The following is an 18,983-nucleotide window of genomic DNA, read 5'->3' on the forward strand; positions in this document are numbered from 1 at the left end:
TTTCTTTTATTTGAAGGAACGCACCGAAAAAAGCTTGTTTGGTAAAAAAAATAAGTGCATTTTTTAAATGTTTTAAAAAGGGATAAAGCTCCGAATAGCTGAATTCTCTGATTTTCTTTAAACTTTTCTTGAAACTTTTTTTTGCGTTTCATATACAAAATGTTGCAAAATCTTTAAAACAAAAATTATAGATCTCATCAAAATACATATTTTTTGTAACATACATTTTTTTCAAGAGTGATCATTTTCGTGAAAATTAGTGATAATCGATTTTAACTTCTTAAAAACAGATAAAAATCATGGTCTTTTGCGTTCATCTAAGCCAATACGCGCAATATCGCTAAATAGTCTGAAAAAAGTTGTATAGGTCATCAAGTTACACATTTTTTGTTTTAAAAATTTTTATCTGCGAGCGATAGTTTTTGCGAAAATTAGTGATACATCGATTTTTATTTTTAAAATACTTAAAAATCAAGGATGTTTGCGTTTATCTCAGCCAATACAGGAAATTTCGCAAAAAATTTTCCTTAAAAGTTGTATATCTTATTTAGATGCACATTTTTTAATTAAGGTGGATGAAACATGTAATATTTTCACAGTAAGTATGCTTCTCCAAAAAAGAGGAAAAACACTTAAGTGGTTGCGACAAATCGAACTCATTACAACTGAACGATTTTGCTCAAAACACAAGAAGAAGATGACTTTTTTGGAATTTGAAATGACTTGCGGCCATTCCTTGTGTCATGAAGCAGGCAAGTGCCGTCATACTGACACCTTTGAGAAAAATACGTGGTTTAAGAGGCGCCATATTTCCGCAGCGGCCTGTATGTTCATTTCATACTGTCTCGCTGTAGGATTCAATTTTGAATAAACGATCCGGGAAAGCAGCATCGTAAACGGTCAGTCGATTTTGCGGGAAACTGTTACAGACCGCTTCTCTTTTTGCAGGGAGATCTGCATGGTTTCTCTTGTCAGTAAATTCGAAGAGGAAGGTCACATCGCAGGTGTCGGTGAAGTAGTCAAAATAGATGAGTGCAATATCGGCTGTCGAAAATACGAGCGAGGCCGTGTAGTGGAAGGATCATAGATCCTCGGAATGATCCACAGAGGACATCCCTACAGCTATCGGTTGGAAATCTGTCCCGAAAATAAGAGAGATCAGGCTACTTTAATAGAATTAATACAAAAGCACGTAGCCGAAGGAACGGAGATCCACACTGATTGTTGGAAGGGTTATATTAACCTCGAAGATCATGGTTTCGTTCACAAAACTGTGATTCATTCCGAGCAGTTAATGAATCGCTATACCGAAGCGCACACTCAAAACCAGTGTCTCCAGAACGTGGGATTTTTCGGCCCCCACCACTCTCCCATCTGGAAGCGACACATTCAAACGTAACATGTCGGTGAGTCGGCTCTGTTAAATGCTGCGAAGCCCAGCCTCGTGTAAAACCGAAAATGCACGAGCAGGAACCCGAGCTCTCCCGACTTCACGAATGACGATCTAGCTGCTCCTCAATTTATTCAGGTTTTGAAATCCCGCGTTAATTGACTTTATGTAAATAGATATAGGAGACAAGTCATCTGGGTCTGAAATGTTTAAAATTTTGTTCTGCATGCTTTAGTCATATTTTTAGTAAACAATTGATTTTTAACAAATGAAAAACAAATTTTCGGCAAAATAGTTCAATTTTCAACCTTAGAAATTATTTTAAAAAATACATTTTTTAACTTAAACATTGTAGTTTTTACTGAAGTTTACAGTTGAAAAAATTAAAATTTAAACCCAAATAAATGCGAATTTTTAACAAAAGAAATCAATTTTTATCTAAAACAAATGAATTTTTAAAGAAGAATAATTCGCCAACAAAGAAGATAAAATTATAACTACAAAAAAATTTTTCATGACAAAAAAAGTAGCAACAAAATTGTTCAATTTTTATCTATGGAAACGAATTTTAAACTAAAACAATAAGTATTCGATCAAAATTGGACTACTATCGGCGAAAAAACTATAGGCATCTGCCTTCGAAGCTTAACAACTCAGTCAAAAAAAAATACTAGCGCAACAAAACAACAGTCATTTAAAAGATAAAAGTGTTCTATGTTAATGAGCTTGAAGACGCTTATGTAAAAAATTTGTTGCGCTTAGCAGACTGAAAAATGTAAAAAAAAGTAAGGTTTTTTGGGTACATTTAAGAACAGTTAAGTTTAGAGCATTATTTCTTATACAAGGGGCAATGGAAAAAATTTGAAAAAATTCATGAGTATGAGGAAAACTGTTGTGAAGCAGTTGCAGTTGAGAAATTTAAAAAATAATAAAAATTGTTGCTTAAATGTACAAAAATGTGCAACTATATTATCTTCAGTTCTAATACAGATATTAAAGCGATTCAAACTGCAAACTGTAATTGATAGGCTCTATATTTATTTTCAAACGCCCGTAAGGATGTGTTAGTCTTATTTTTTGTGAAAATCGCGATATTTTTAAATATTTTTTTGTTGGAAAACAAGTGACAGAAAGCAGGGGGTGGCTAGTTTTTTTTACTGCCGACCGCTGGTGCCTTTCTTTGACCCGTGGCCAGGTGTAATCCAAGCATTCAGAACTAGGGGCCGAAGAATGGCACCAGCGGTCGGCAGTAAAATAAAAAAGGCCCCCCCCCCCTGCTTTCTGTCACTTGTTTTCCAACAAAAAAAATGTCTAAAAATATTGCGATTTTCACAAAAAATAAGACTAACACATCCTTACGGGCGTTTGAAAATAAATACAAAGCCTATCAATTACAGTTTGCAGTTTGAATCGCTTTAATATGTGTATTAGAACTGAAGATAATATAGTTGCACATTTTTGTACTTTCAAGCAACAATTTTTATTATTTTTTAAATTTCTCAACTGCAACTGGTTCACAACAGTTTTCCTCATACTCATGAATTTTTTTTCATTTTTTCCATCGCCCCTTGTATAAGAAATAATGCTCTAAACTTGACTATTCTTAAATGTACCCAAAAAACCTTACTTTTTTTTACATTTTTCAGTCTGCTAAACACTACAAATCTTTTACATAAACGTCTTCAAGCTCATTAACATAGAACACTTTCAGCTTTTAAATGACTATTTTTTTGTTGTGCTAGCATTTTTTTTGACTGAGTTGTTAAGCTTCAAAGGCAGATGCCTATAGTTTTCTCGCCGATAGTAGTTAAAATTTCAGATAAAAAATGGAATTTTCAACGAAAGAAATGAATTCTTGATTAAAATAGATGAATTTTTGAACAAAGAGAATAATTTTACACCAAAAAAGAAGAATTTTTGACTGAGGAAGGTCAATTTCCTACTAAAAAAATGCAAGAAAAAATTATACAAAATGATACTTCGTATGAGAAACTGTTTTTTTAACAATAAAAAAATCGATTTTTCAACGAAACAGTTAAATTATAAACCAAAATAGTTATTTAAACAAAATTTTAAATAGTTTTATTTTCGATGAAAGAAATTAATTTTCAACCAAAAACAGAATGGAATGAATTCTGAGAGAAAATTAAAAAAAAGATCACAATTTTTTAACATTTCGTAATTTTGCCATATTATATAATTTTAGAAAAAATAAGGAATTTAATTTTTATTAAGCCTTCTTGCGCAATTTTGTTGTACCATTTTTTGTTATGTTTATGTTGGCTTGTAAAATTTGATTTTAAATTTGAGTAAGTTTAAGAAATATTCAGAAATTTTGAAACTATTAAAAAATAATTAAAACTTGCAAAAAAATCAGGAAAAAATTGAATAATTCCTGAAGATTAGAAGATCAGAAGGTCTCAAAATATTAGAAAAAAAGAATTATTTTTTTAATAATCGTTGGAAAATTTTAAATAATTTTTATTTTAAAAAATGTACTTTTAAAAAAAATCAAAAAGATTTTAAAACACATCAAACGATTACCTAAAATTGTAAAGAAGAGTGTAGAAGATTTTAAATCAAAATGTTTCAATTTGATAAGAGTAAAAATTTTTTTCAAAAACGTAAATAATCCCGTAAATTCAAGGAATATTTAGGAGAATGGAAGAGATTCAAATCTAATTATAAACTTAGAAATGTAGATTTTCAAAGATTAAAAAAAAAACTTTAGAAGCTTTAAGGGAATTCCGAAAGATTTCAAGGAGCTAAAATTATTTTTCTTAAAATTCTGTTAAAAATTTAGAAGATTATATAAGTCAAGTTTTTTACATTTTGACTGCTTTTTTAAAATTTTAAGAAAAGTATAGTAAGTTATAAATTTTTTTTTTAATTTATTTTGTTCTAAACGTATTAGACATATTTAAAAACTTAAAAAAATTTCTCAAAATGTATGAAATATTCGTTGATATCTTCCAAACTTCTAAATGTCCTAAACATCTTTTAAAAAGACTCGAATTTTTTAAATATTTCTTTAAATCCAATAAAATAAAAGAATTTAAAGTCCTTTAGGTTCTTTTTTGATACATCTCTTTTCATGCTATTTTAGGCTATAATCACAATTTTGAGGATTTAAAGAAAAAAAGTCAAAAAGTTATTAACTTGACCTCATTCAAAAAAAAAAATTCAAAATTCATTTGACAAAAATGTTGTAAAATGTTCCTTTGAATGTGATGGGGAAAGAAATTTTATTAGAAAATGTGTGGAATTTTCTGAACAGAAAACTGCGTGAATTTCAAAACTTTCTTATTTTTATTTTTCAAGTGTATTTTAATCTGCTTTACGTTTACTGAAAAATCATATGCTGAAAACGATAAGAGAAATATCTATTTCTTCAACTTAAACTATAATTTGAAAGGTGAGTCTTCATAGTATTTTACTAACTAATGGATATATTTTTATAATCTTATTTTTGAAATTTATTCCCTAAGGTCAAACATGGTACACAAATATCGTAAAATTTAAAAAAAAAAAACTATTTACAGGAATTTTAAAAATAAAAATCAATGTAAATCATATTCAAATAAATTTTGGCAATATTGACAAAAGCATTATTATTTTTAATTTAATAAAACTAATGTATAGAGAGTACAATTTTTATTTCAAATTTCACGACGTTTTTTTGTACCATGTATGACTCTCAGCCAGAATCAAGAAAAAATAATCTAAAAATATGTTAATTAGTTATTAAAATGCTACAAAGACTTACCTTTACACTTTTTTTTCTCTTTTTATAATTATGAGATATTTCTTCATAAAATAAATTTCATTGGATTTATTTTATAATTACTTACAGTCCATTTCCAATTACAATTATTTTACAATTAGAATAAAATTGTAAAAGCTAAATATTGTAATGTTGAGATAAGTATTTTAAGGCATTAAAGATTTCGTAAAGATTTCATATACAAGAAAATAAGAATTATCAGTTTGTTTATGAATTTATATTTAAATAATTATTATAAGATTCTTAAGAAAATTAAAAAAAAACTTATGAATATATCAGATGTGTCAGAAAAGATTCTAGGGGATTTTAAAGACTTTTTATTTTTAATTTATAGGATTTTAGAAAATATTAGAAAAATTTATTATGTATTTGAAACGTTTTAAATGCTTCAAGATATTGGTAACTCTCTTGAGTTTTTATCAAAAGTTTAAAAAATCATTCGAAATGTAAAAAATGTCCTTATAATCTTCTAAATTTTCCCAAGCATTTAAGAAACTTTGTTTATTCTCCTGAAACCTTTCGAGATTCTTTTAGAGTTCCTAAAGTTTATCTTACGTTTCTAAAACACTTCTTAGGTTTACATTTTTTTGAATCTCATCAAATCTACTAAATACTTCCTGAATTCACTTCATTATTTAGTTTGTTTAAAACTTGTTAATCTTATCAAATTGAAGCATTTCTTCTAAAATCTTCTACACTCTTCTTTTAAATTTTAGGAAATCGTTTGATGTGTTTAAAAATCCACTTGAATTTTTTTTTAAGTGCATTTTTTTAAATAAAAAATTATTAAAAACTTCCACACGATTATTAGAAAAATAATTATGTTTTTATAATATTGTCAGACCTTCCAATCTCTAATCTTTAAAAATCATTCAAATTTTTCCTGATTTTTTTCTTAATTCTGCAAAATAAAAAAAAATGCCTTTAAAGTATTTCAGATGCTTTGATAATATTTGAAATCTTTCGTAATGTTTCTAAATTTTAGAAATAATCTTTTTAAATTAATCGTTTGAAATAACAAATTATGTTAATTATTCCTTAAAAAATCTTTACAAGTTTTAATTATTTTCGAATCGTTTCAAAATTTTTGAATATCTCTTAAACTTACTCAAATTTGAAAGAATTATGTTCCTTAATTTTTCTAAAGTCAAGTAATTATGTTTTTTCAATGCTTTGTTAGAATTCATTCCAAAACAATTATTTACATTTTTCCCCAAGGAGTTTCTTTCATTATCTTTCATTATCTAAAAGTCCTTCGTTTATCTTCTTTTATTATTTTTTTTTTATTTTAAATACATATCTATTATATCTTATCAAAGTTTAATATATTAAAATAAAATGTTTTTAAATCTCATTCAACTTATTCCCAGTTATCTTTTTTTAATTTTCAAAATTTATGTAATTACTTAATCTGATTGGAAATAATTGAACCTCTTGCGATTAAAAGCGGGGATTCTGCTTGAGAAAAAATTTGCTGAAAGTAAACTTTCTTATTCTTCTACAAGAATTTTTAAGTTTTTTAAACCAGTTTATTCTTCGTTTCTAACACTCATCTGAAGCTTAAAATCTTTTTTAATCTCATCAATCCCACGTTCTGGAGACACTACTCAAAACGTCGAGTCCTCTTGGCGGTTGATCCGACGATTTCTCACAGGAGGAGGGGTGTACAACAGCAATCTCTCAGACCATTTCTGTGAATTTCTGTGGCGACGACAGCTCAAGAAAATAGTTGCTGATCCGTTTAAGGTACTTATCGCGAATATTAAAGTTTGTTACCCGGGCCACTGAATTTGAACAGCATTTTTAATTAAAATATATTATATGATAATAAAATCATAGAAATAAAAAAATCTGAACAATGAAAAAAATTACAAAATATAAAAAAGTCAAAAAAATATGCTCTTCAATGTACTCCAACCTTCCAGCGGTGAAGAGCGTGATTAGGTGTCAAGCCGAAACCAATGAAAATACCATGAAAAAAGAAGATCGAGTATACAGGCAGGTGTTTGACCCATATTATGTCTGTAACCAGTCACAGGGGTGCTTTGCCGACTACCACAAGACGTTTGGAAATGATAGCAGTTTGACCAACATTATTTTTGTCGCCAGTTACAGGGGTGCCTTCCCGCTTTCTACGGGATCTGGAAAAGGGGTAAGGGGTTTGACCAACATTATTTCTGCGGCCAGTCACAAGGATGCCTTCCCGTCCTCACGGGACCTGGAAAAGGGGTAGGGGTTTGACCAACATTATTTCTGTGACCAGTCAGAGGGTACCTTCCCTTCTCGCCTGAGTGACAGCCGCAGATCCCGCGCACCTCGCACAGCACCTGTTACACCTACATGCGGCGCGGCGTGAATTCTCGGAAGGGCTATAGAAGGGAGGGCTATTGAAGAGATTCACTGTATTTCTGTGACCTGTCCCAGGGGTGCTTTCCCGCCTCCCACAGGACCTGAAAAAGGGGTCGACCAACTATATTTATGTGACCAATCGGAGGGGTGCCTTCCCGCCCCCACAGGACTTGCGAAAGGGAAAGGGGTTTGAACAACATTATTTCTGTGACCACTCAGGTGTGTGCCCCCCCCCCCCTCCCACGGAACTTGGGAAAGTGGTTGGTGTTTGACCAACATTATTTATTTGATCAATTACAGTGGTGCCTTCCCACCCCCACGTGACCTGGGTAAGGGGTAGGGGGTTTGAACAACATTATTTCTGTAGCCAGTAACAGAGCTGCCTTTCCGCTCCCCATGAGAAGCTGGAAATGGATAGAGGGAAGTGGTAGAGATTTGAGTAGCATTATTTCTGCAATTAGTGTCGGCGGTGCCTAATTTCTCTTGTCGCGCTTAGGGCCTGTTGCCACGGTAATGCACAGTACCGAAATAGTTGATCGTTAGATGTATCACTAATTGTCTCGGAAACTATCACTCGTACAAAAAAATGCTTTAAAAAGTAAATTTGTATCTGAATGAGATAGACAACTTTTTTCTGAAATATTTTGCAGAATTTTTCGTATTGGCTGTGATAAACTCAAAAATCCATGATGTTTATTGATTTTTTTACATAAAAATCGATCAATCATTCATACTCTCGGAAACTATCATTCACATGAAAAAAAAATTAAAAACAAAAAATATGTAATTTAATGGGAGCTACAACTTATGGAAAGAACATTTTGCGAAATTTAGCACATTGGCTAAGATATGCGCAACTATGATTTATATGGTGTTTTCATGGTTTCACCATGCAGATGGTCTAGTCGCCAATTTTGCCTATCAAATTCGTAATCAGCGCATCAATGTATAGAAGTATGCGGAGTTTAAATAAAATCGGAAAATTCAACTTCCGTGCATATATGGCGATGAAATCAATTTACGAGGAGGTCCTATTATCTTTTGAGGTCAAAGATCAAATTCTTGCTATTTCTTAAATAAGACTCATCTATTTAAAAAAAGAAACAATTTTTATATTTTTGGTTAGCAAAATAATCCACTATATACTCGACAAGTGGTTCCCCCTCGGTAAACTTTTCTGAAGTCTTTTAACGATTTTTAGGCTATGAATTAAAAAATGAATGTATCATGTAAAAAACCATGAATTTGAACGTTTTGGCCTTAATTAAATAATCCTCGATTGGAAAAGGTTAAAATTATGACAAAATTATTTTTGTGGCCTATCAAAGGGGTGTTTCTGGCCGTTTGGATGTTTAAAAGCACCTAAACGGTGAGTTAAATGTGATCATTCCGATATCGTGACATACCTATATTTGAGACATCGTAGTAACATAAGTAACAATAATTTTAAACTTCTGTCTGGTCAAATCGCTTTATTTATCGTTTAATTAAAGATTCTAATTGTTTGTTGCCGACAAAATTGTTTTTTCAGCAAAAAAACAGGTGACGCCCCTATTCTACAATTGCACCCAATCCTGGAAGTCTATTTATTTTTTACAAAATCAAAATTTTTTGGATGGTATTCCCTCAAATCATATAATTTTTTCTTGTTTGAAAAAAACGCTAATAATAATAATAATAATAATAATAATAATAATAATAATAATAGAATTATGTTTCGACTGAAAACTTACTTGTAGATGAAATATCTCCAATAAAAAGATATGCGGACCCAATTAGAGGAAATGCTAGTGGTCCGGGGATGTGAGAAGTTTTTTCATATAAATCTTTATTTCCGAAAAAGTGGTTGATAGCAAAAAGGAGCATAAATACACTGATTATAATAATAGCTATTGTTGCCAACATTTTCTGAAATCAAAATTTGCATACCTTTCATTACATATTATTTAACAAATTAGTCTAAAATTTAGATTAAATTAAAGGAAACACTATGCATTAGATATAATATATTAATAATATATTAATTATTTGTAAACTTTAAAATTACTCAAGCCTTCAAAATTTATTTTCGATAGTAAAATTATTTACATTGATCAATTGTAATATGTGAAAAATAACTTACGACATTTGATACGAAACTGATATCGCCAATGCAATTGCAATCGATTGTACGTTCCAACTGCTAAATGAAACATGACAAAAGAAAACGTAATTATAGATGTTTACGCATCATGAATATAATATAAAGTCGGCTTACTCTGAAAAGTGAGATTTTTCAGGGGGAGCGGTCGAAGTCGACCCGATAGACGCGACTTTTACGAGATAGGGAAAACTCACGAAATCTTCCCTCTCCACTTACCACTACATTCTCACGGAAAGAGATAGATTGTAGACGCTTCTCGGGGGCGGGGTATAGATGAGAGCAACTCAAAAACTATCGAAAGGTCTAAAACAAACTCGATTTAGATTTGTTTAGAGTAAGTCCCCTTTTTCAGCGCACGTCACATATAATTAAATGCAATTCATTATTAATTTTATCACTATGAATTATTCTAATTACTCAACACAATGAATGGCTTAGAAAAATTCTGAACACGTGAAAACTATATTCCAAGTCAAACGAACATAATGGAAAATTATAAACAGTATTATTGGTTGTAAGAAGGAAAGTCATGGATATTTCGATTATTTTTTCATTCAAAAGTGAGTTTAAATATCCTACAAGGTTACTTCTTCTATTGATTATACTGTAAATAAAAACCAAAATAAATCTTAATTTACCTATATAAAGGCACTAAAGCACATTTAATTATTATTTTCACAGAAACAAATATTTTAATTGGCCTATATTGAATATATCATTGTTTTTTTTCTGAATATTCATTTTTGAATTTATTTGCTACTTACTACTTTTTTTTTTAAATAGAAAATTATAATTAAAAAATATCTCAATCTGCGGATGAATAGCATTTCCTCTAAGGGGTCATTCACAAAATACGTGATACATTGGAGGGGGGGTCTACCGAAGTATCATGTAATTTATCACGTATTTTGTGAATGGATCCTGACTAGGAATGCTTATCATTTTATGAGAGATGTTTCATGGAACTTTTTAGTTTAAATATAATTTGTTAATACATCAAAAAATGTTGTATTATATTCTTTTAAAAAATATTTACATGATATGTGGAATTTATTTATTTTGTTTAATAGTACGTGTTATCGCTTTGAGTGGAATAAAATTTAGCGTCGCTCTAAATTTGATACAAATTCTTTGCTAAATTTGTATTAAAGCATTTATATTTTACGTTTCTGAGTACTGGATGATCTATATTTACAGGAGGGACAAAAAATTATGTTTTTTACGTCGGTGGACAGTAACCCCCTGAGAAATTATTTATCTGAAGTTGGATGAAAACGCTGCAAACAATTGAAAACTACATTTATCAATTATTTCGAAAAATTAAAAAGGGATCGTCCATATATTACGTAAGACATTTTTCTTTTGTTTATATCGCTGTGTCCTTTTCAACTTGATAAAAATATTATTTTCGTCTTTATTCAAACAACAGAAAAACGTCTTACGTAATATATGGACAATCCCAAAGACCTCTGGATACGTCTCGGAAATTTCTCGGTGTGATTTTTTTAAAAAATAATTTGTTAAACAATTACATTATTTTTTATCTTTCTATCTAGATGTGATTCTTTTTTTAAACCATTTTCTAGACAATGAGCTCATTTATTGTTCAGCGTACTGTTGCTGCGTGCCTGTAGATATAGATTTGAATTTTGTGTAATTAGTTGTTGTTTTTTTAACTAAGCGTCACATAGAAAAAGTAAAATCACATAGTTTGTTTTTAACGATTGCAGAAATACAACAAATAATGTAATTTTCTAACAAATTGATTGAACATATAACCAAAAATGGACACCACGATATTTCCGAGTCGAGTCCATAGGTCTTTTTATTTTTTTTATATGACTCTTTTTTCAATTAATTAAACAAAATTTAAATCTATATCTACAGGCGCGTAGCAACAGTACACTGAGCAACAAATGCACTAATTGTTTAAAAAGTGCTTTAAAAAAATCACATCTAGTTATATTTTCGAGAGGAATGCAATGGTGCACTTGGTTTTTCGATCTGGCGCATGTAGTTTGTTAATAAAAATCACAGAAAGATAACAAATACTGTAATTGTTTAGCAAATTTTTTAAACAAAAAATTGCACACTGAGATATTTCCGAGACGAATCCAGAGGTGTTTCTACTTTTTCTATATGATTCTCAATTTAAAAAAAAATGAATTACACAAGTTTGAAATCCATATCTCTGGCAAATCTCAACGTCGTAATGTTGTCAGTCTCATTTGTTGGAACTTGGAACCTGCTTCGTCGGTTGATCTTTCTTGATTTTTCGTTCTTATTACTTATTGTATTTGGTGCGTGTATTGATTACAATATACTGATGCAGTAAAGGCGTGCCTTTTAAAACTGGAGATCATGTCAAATATTATATTCCAATTTCCAATACATGTCTTCTTCGACAATATAATCGTACTATGTTTTAATACTTACTTTGTGATTCGTAAAAATTAAAAAAAAAACTTTCCGAAAAGTTGTAGATTTTCAGTAGACTTAAGAATATTCATCCTTTCAATTTCTACTGCATAGGGTAAGAAATGAGAAAAAATTTTACACGCATTCAGAGATTTAAGACCCAGGCACTATTTTCTTTAATAATTGTAATTAATCAACTATATAAATTCATAATTTCTTCCTTACATTAAAAAGAACAGGTATTTGGTGGTAGAACACGAGCAAAGTCGGTTTTTGTTATTCCAGAAATTATGACTGCGAAATGTGCAAATATTGATTTGAACGCTTCTTTTTATATTATCATCATTTATGATTGAGAAAGTATTAGAATTGTCGGAAATTTGACATCACGCATTTTCGAGACCCCCTGAATCCGAAAATCAGGTTTTCACGATGGCGTCTCTGTGTCTGCCCGTCTGGCCGTAAACACGATAACTCTTGAAAAAATGAGCAAATCAAATCCATCTTTGGCACACTGATTTTAGGTCTTAAAAGAAAAGACGAGTTCGTGAATCAGCTATTTTTGATGAAAATTCAAAAAGTGAGAGCATTTTGAAAATGTTTGAGACCACTTTTTTCTGCATTTGAAAATTCAATTACGGATATTTATAATATTAAAAAGAACAAACAATTTATTCTTTTGACTTTTTCGATAAAATGAAAATTGTCAGAAATATATCGTTTTAAAAATTTTTTTAATCAACTGAAAATCAAAATTTAAAGCCAAAAAACGCACGATATGAAAAAAAAATCAAGAGAAGAAAAACATTTTTTTTTTGAAAGCCCTGCAAGATCATCATAACAAATTTTTAGATTTTCTTCAAAAATCAAAAATTCAAATTTTTATTGCACAAAAAATAATAAAAAATAAAAAATTCCATTTTGTGGACAAACTATGTAGGATACGAAAAAAGATGAATTAACAAAAATTGTTATCCTAAGAAAGATCTACAATTTCAAGATCACTTCTTGATAGGACGCGTACTTTTTGCTTTTATTCGTGAAATATAACATTAAAAAAAATAATAAAAAAAATGTGTGGAAAAACGACGAAAGTTACGAAAAAAAAAGATTTAACAAAACCTGTTTACAAATATCGGCCAGAAAACGAGCGCGCAGCGCGAGTGTCACGATGTGACTGTGTACCTCAAAGCCTACAGAGCTTTGAGAAACTTAATCTTTGACAATACTTAATTAAGTAGAAAATTCAGAGCAAGAAGACGCATATAAATACTGCCATCTAAAAGAGCTATTTTTGATAATTTTTTGTTGAAGCCTTCCAAATGCAAAGAATAAATATCCGAGCGCGAAGCGCGAGGTGTAATTATGTCCGAGCGCGAAGCGCGAGCTAACCCATTATCGAGCGCGAATTATTACATCTGTGATAATCTGAAACTTCAAATTAAATAAAATTTCATTATACCGTGCAGAAATTTCCCCGGCTGGCCCTACTAAAATGAGGTTTCCGTTCGGATACCGGCCGGGCTATCCCTAGTTAGGTTTCATGGAGAGGGACCAGTCGGGAGCTGGCCGAGAAACATTTTTCTCGAATCACCTAGTCCGGAGCCAGCCGGTTACTAGCCGGGTCAACTCTGGTTAGATCTCATGGTCGGAAGCCGACAGGGCACTGGTCAGGATAATTTTTTTGTAGAAATTACACATTTTTTAAGAGCCGTGACATTATTAAAGACTTAATTATGGATACTAGATAATTCATTGTTTGGTAAGTATAATTTAAAGATTTATTAGATCAGTGAAACAGAAATGAGCTTTTTTAAGTTTTAAAAAAACATTTAATTTTATCGAATGTTTTAACTTATTAAATATACTGTAATCGATTCTGCTATGTGCAACAGTACAAATGTTACCATTTTTTTTTATTTTCTCTATTTTCAGACAGTGTTTAGTCTGTACACTTTTAAATTTACCGCCATGTATAGCGCCTTCTGCGCCTGGCGTCTGCTTAGACACTCAGTAATGTTCAGTTTCGCACCTCGAAAGAGAATGCACATTACACTCACGTCGCGTCATTTTTTTACGATTCCCAAATAAAATCGAGATCTGTAATTAAAATTAAGCTTATTTCTGTAGTCAGTTGGAAACCCCCACTTAGTGCGTGGATTATTATTATTGTTTTTAATTCAACTATACTGTTGAGTATACACTTTTTTTCCTTTCTTCCTTCCTAACCTAAAATCGCCACGTAAATTGGAAACAGAAACAATTGCTAGGAGATTCTATCATCGGTGATTGAAATTCTAATACAATTTCCTTGCTAGATATGGTTACCTTGATTTGACTTTTAAAAGCCACCGTATTCTTTACTACCAGCCTTAAAAGACAAAACCAGTGGGCACAAAACTAAGAAAATCCCAAGAACGTCCTTGGGACATTCCTAGGACGCCCTATGTCAGCTCAATCAACGCCTCTAAGACGCCCGATGATCTGAAGACGTCATAAGGACATGGACATTCTCGGGACATCTTTCGTACTGGCAACAGACATTTTAAGAACATCCCTAGGATGTCCAATAGACATGTTATAAAACACGTCTTAGGGTGTACCAAAGACGTCTGTAGGACATCCTTAATTTTTTGGCCTACTAAGCGAGATTCGACAAATTTACCGTGACATTTTTAGCCAGACCCCGGCCATTTTCACCAACCAAAGCCCGATTTAAACCGGAGCTATGCGGCCGGAACCCTGATTTTATTCCTACAAGGGTATTTTTACATTTAACTTCAAATGAAATACACATATAAATAAAAATATGCAAATACTTGCGAGGTAAATAATCTTGCTTGTTCTATTAATATTGTACATACAAATATATTTTTTTTTCTATTACTATTTTTGTTTAATTTCAGAAGTCATAACTGCCAAATATCCAGACCTGCTGCCAAAGGAAATAGAGGAAAGATTAGCCGTTAGTTTTCGGGCGAATAATATTTCAAAGATAATGTAGTTTATAGATGTTCTGCAATTTACAATCTGTTCTATTTAAAATAAAAAGAGTTTAAATGTAATCTTACAGAATATTTAAGTAATTTTAATCCTTATGTATCTTTGTGTTCAATTCAAATGAATCCCAGAGAATTGAAGTAAAATTCATAATATAAAATTATTTATTTTATGCAAGAAATGCGTCAGTACTTTATATGAATAAGGGCTAGCACAGAATGTTATTATGACATCTGCCCTGTTAGAAGTACTAAATTCCAGTACTGACCAGTATACAGGATGTCCAAAAAGTCAAGGAACAGTCAAATAAATCCTTAGGTACAATTTTGTTGGAGAAGGTTGAGGTCATTCTTGAAATAACTTTCAGCGAGGAATCGAGTGGTGACCTTAGTTTTGACCTTGACAATGACGTTCATGGTTATTTCAAGGTCACCTTTGTTTTTTAAAATAGAATGGCCCATTTTTGAAATTAGCAATCGAAAGAGCGGAAAATTTGACTTTCAAAAGTGTAGTCAGGGCATAGGTAAGGTGTGACCTTGATTAACGTTTCAACGTCATTTAAACTTCAATGCGTTCTGAACATTTGGAGTGGTGGTGGTAGTGGATGGAATTTGGCCGATGTCACAAAGGATTGTTTAAATTTAAAAAAAAAAAGGTAACCTTGAAATGACCTTGATAGCCATGTTCAAAGTCACTGCATGGTCACTATTTAATGTACATTATTTAAGTAAGTAAGTATGGTAAGAGGATGATTTTCAAAAGCTAGCTTGCGAAAAAATGTTCAGACCACATTGAAGTTGGAATGACCTTTATACGTCCATCAAGGCCACACCATACTTATGACCTGACTACACTTTTTAACGTAAAATTTCCCGCTCTTTCGATTGCCGATGTCAAAAATGGGCCATTCTATTTTAAAATAACAAAGGTGATCTTGAAATACCCATGAAGTTCATGGTCAAGGTCAAAAATATGGTCACCAATGGATTCCTCGTTGAAAGTTACTTCAAGAATGGCCTTCACCATTCACTAGGGGTACAATGCAGAACACACCTGACATACGCCAGTACTGCGTCAGCCCTGATTGTATTTCGCTTTCACTGTCTGCCAGTCCTATTCATGCACTCGCTGCATGTACTGTGCCAGTACTCCCGTACTAGTATGGGGTCAGCACTGGGAGACCATTGCAGAACATTGTTATCATCCCAGACATATGTCAATACTGCGCCAGCACTAGCTGTCTGTACTGTGCCGCCACTGTCAACGAGTACTGTGCTTGCACTGGCTGATAGTACCGACTGCCAGCACTAGGGGTCTAGTAGAGAACATTGTTATCATTCTAGATATATGTCAGCACTGCGCCTGCTCTGACTGCCAGTATCAGCCAGTTTAGGCGCATTAACGCACCCGTTCTGAATTTCTTGTTGGGTTTATTAAACATTTCTTTTTTATTTTGATAAGAATATGACCAACTATTCAATACTTTTTAAAATTCTATAATAACCACCCTATTGTTTAAAAAATGGAGTGTTTTCGTATACATAAGGAATTTATTAAGTTTGAATTTCTTGACATTTTAATACATTATAATATAATATTTTGGGGTAGAATTTGAAAAAACCTTATTTTTTCATTAAAATAGGTGTAAAAGGCGAGAAAGTATGGTTTTGAAAGAAACTCCCTCGTCAAAATAACACTTAGTATATTAATTTTTTTGTGCACATATTTACCAAATTTATCGCCAATTTATCTTGAAAATATATCCTATTTTTTTATAAAGAAAAATGAGTTGATGAAAGCTTAAAAATATGTTTATGTGTGCAACATGACATAAAACTAGAAACTTTTTCAAGACAATACAAAAAAGTGTAACTGTTGCAACAATTATGGCGCAATTATATTCACATTACTTCTTTTATCACTCAGATTATTGCTTGCAAAAAATACTTTTTTTAATGTAGGGAAGAGTGGAATATAGTGCTCAGCATTTGAATGAAGTGTCGTGTAAATTATAATTGAAATGTGATTTTGATGTCTGTGTTTTTTGGTAAAAAGCTCAGATTATCAGGTTACATATGTCGATAATGAAAACCGATTTATAACTGCTTCATTATTTGATAATAAATTAATTCGTTGGTCTTGCATTTCGCTCAACGTACCCCATACCATAAGGCATAGTACAGTAACATAATAATTCTTGAGAGCAGAATGTAATGAAAAAAATACTTGAGAGAAATTTCCCTGAAACTATATTTTTTTTAGTCAAATGCTTTACCTGAAGATTGAACTATTTTATTTTTGGTTGAATAATGATTATTTTGAAATAAAAATTCATCTTTTGGCTAAAAATGTATGTAATTTATTGAAAATTCGTATTTTTGTTACAGCATTATTTTTTTATGCAAGATTCAATTACATGCTTGAAAGTTGAAATACTTTGTTAGGACTTAATTTTATTAGTTGATGATACATCTTTTTGGTGGAAAAGTCTTTTTTTTATAATCAATATTTTTTAGCGAAAACATTTCTCTTTGGCTTAAGAATTCAACACGCGTGGATTGATCTATTTTCGAAATTTCGACTATTCTTGATTAATCAATATCGATTACAAAAGTTATATTGTCTTTTACATTTTGTTCTCTTGATCCCATAATCTTTCCTTGCAAAACTTATCTTCGCCAGAACAAACCTGTACATCAGGGAAAAGTCCAAAAATTTTATTGGCCAGGAAAAGATAGGGATGTTAAAAATGTCTTGCGAATGTTCGGGAATTTCTGTAAGAGAAACTTTAAATACCTGTCGAGGATAATAAACATGACACTTTTTTTTAATTGAAATTGTTTTATTACGCGTATAAAAAATCTATGTTAAAAACATTGTAAGATTTGGATTCTGGTCCTTAAATATCAGGTCAGAGAAAATAAAAAATTGGTCCCGGAAAAATTAGAGAATTTTGAAAATTAATTTTTGTGGCCATCTTGATATGAAAAATATTCTTGAAAGTAATTTAGTTTCCTTATTTCTATTTCTATTGCTTTTTTTGTAGTTGCTTCCTCCTGATGATTCTATTTTTAGTTAAAATTTTTTATTATTCGGATGAATGTTCAACATATCATCTTTTCATTTCAAATTTTACAAATTACTCATAATTAAAACGATTTTTGTCATAAATTATAGTTCTAAATTAATAATAAAATGTATTGTGCATTTTATGTTTCTCCCCCTTCATTTTTGTTATAATAAAAATATTCGAAGCTCTATCGTAGTTTTCAAATTTAGAAAAGGGGGAGGGTCGGTAAGGCCGGTTTTTGGCCTAATTTATTTTTGGACCAAAAAATCTGAAAAAATCATAGTAGTATCTTGTAAGTATCCCGAGTCGATTGCACGCTAAACGGACTGCCCCCCACCCCCTACAAATGTAGGAAACACCACTACCCACCAACTGTATTTTCGAGAGATTTGACACTCTTAAACATGTATTCTGAGGTTAGCTCGGGTTTACTATGGTTTTCGGGGTCGCCGAATACAAATCTGGCGTCCTTTGACTTTTATCGCGTCAAGTTCAAGGTCATTGGAAGGTCAAATCGAGAGAAAACGGTAAAAAAATCCAAAAAAATACGTTATAGGTTTTTGTTGTCGCTAATTACGAATCTGGCATCCGTTGAACTCTATTGCTTCAGGTTCAAGGTAATTTGAAGGTCATTTAAAGGTCAAATCGAGAAAAAACGGTAAAAAAATTTTAAAAAATATATGTTATAGGTTTTTGGGGTCGCTGATTACGAACCTGGTGTCCGCTTTTTTTTTACCGTTTTCTCTCGATTTGACCTTCCAATGACCTTGAACCTGACGCGATACAAGTCAAAGGACGCCAGATTTGTATTCGGCGACCCCGAAAACCA

At 31.3% G+C, this 18,983-nt stretch overlaps 1 protein-coding gene across 1 annotated transcript in view; it reads right to left on the reverse strand.

Moving 5' to 3' along the window:
- LOC117175292 (cytochrome P450 4C1-like) overlaps nt 1–9,927 on the reverse strand; it is a 28,876-nt gene extending 18,949 nt beyond the window's left edge. Inside the window, exons 1-3 of the mRNA XM_033365002.1 lie at nt 9,883–9,927; nt 9,646–9,705; nt 9,257–9,431 (exon numbers count right to left, since the gene is read on the reverse strand). Of these exons, the coding sequence (XP_033220893.1) occupies nt 9,257–9,428 (172 nt within the window). The 5' untranslated portion in view covers nt 9,429–9,431; nt 9,646–9,705; nt 9,883–9,927. The remainder of the gene's footprint in view (nt 1–9,256; nt 9,432–9,645; nt 9,706–9,882) is intronic.
- Between the last annotated feature and the right edge of the window lie 9,056 nt (nt 9,928–18,983).

Source organism: Belonocnema kinseyi, chromosome 6 (assembly GCF_010883055.1).
Source record: "Belonocnema kinseyi isolate 2016_QV_RU_SX_M_011 chromosome 6, B_treatae_v1, whole genome shotgun sequence".
NCBI classification, from domain to species: Eukaryota; Metazoa; Arthropoda; class Insecta; order Hymenoptera; family Cynipidae; genus Belonocnema; species Belonocnema kinseyi.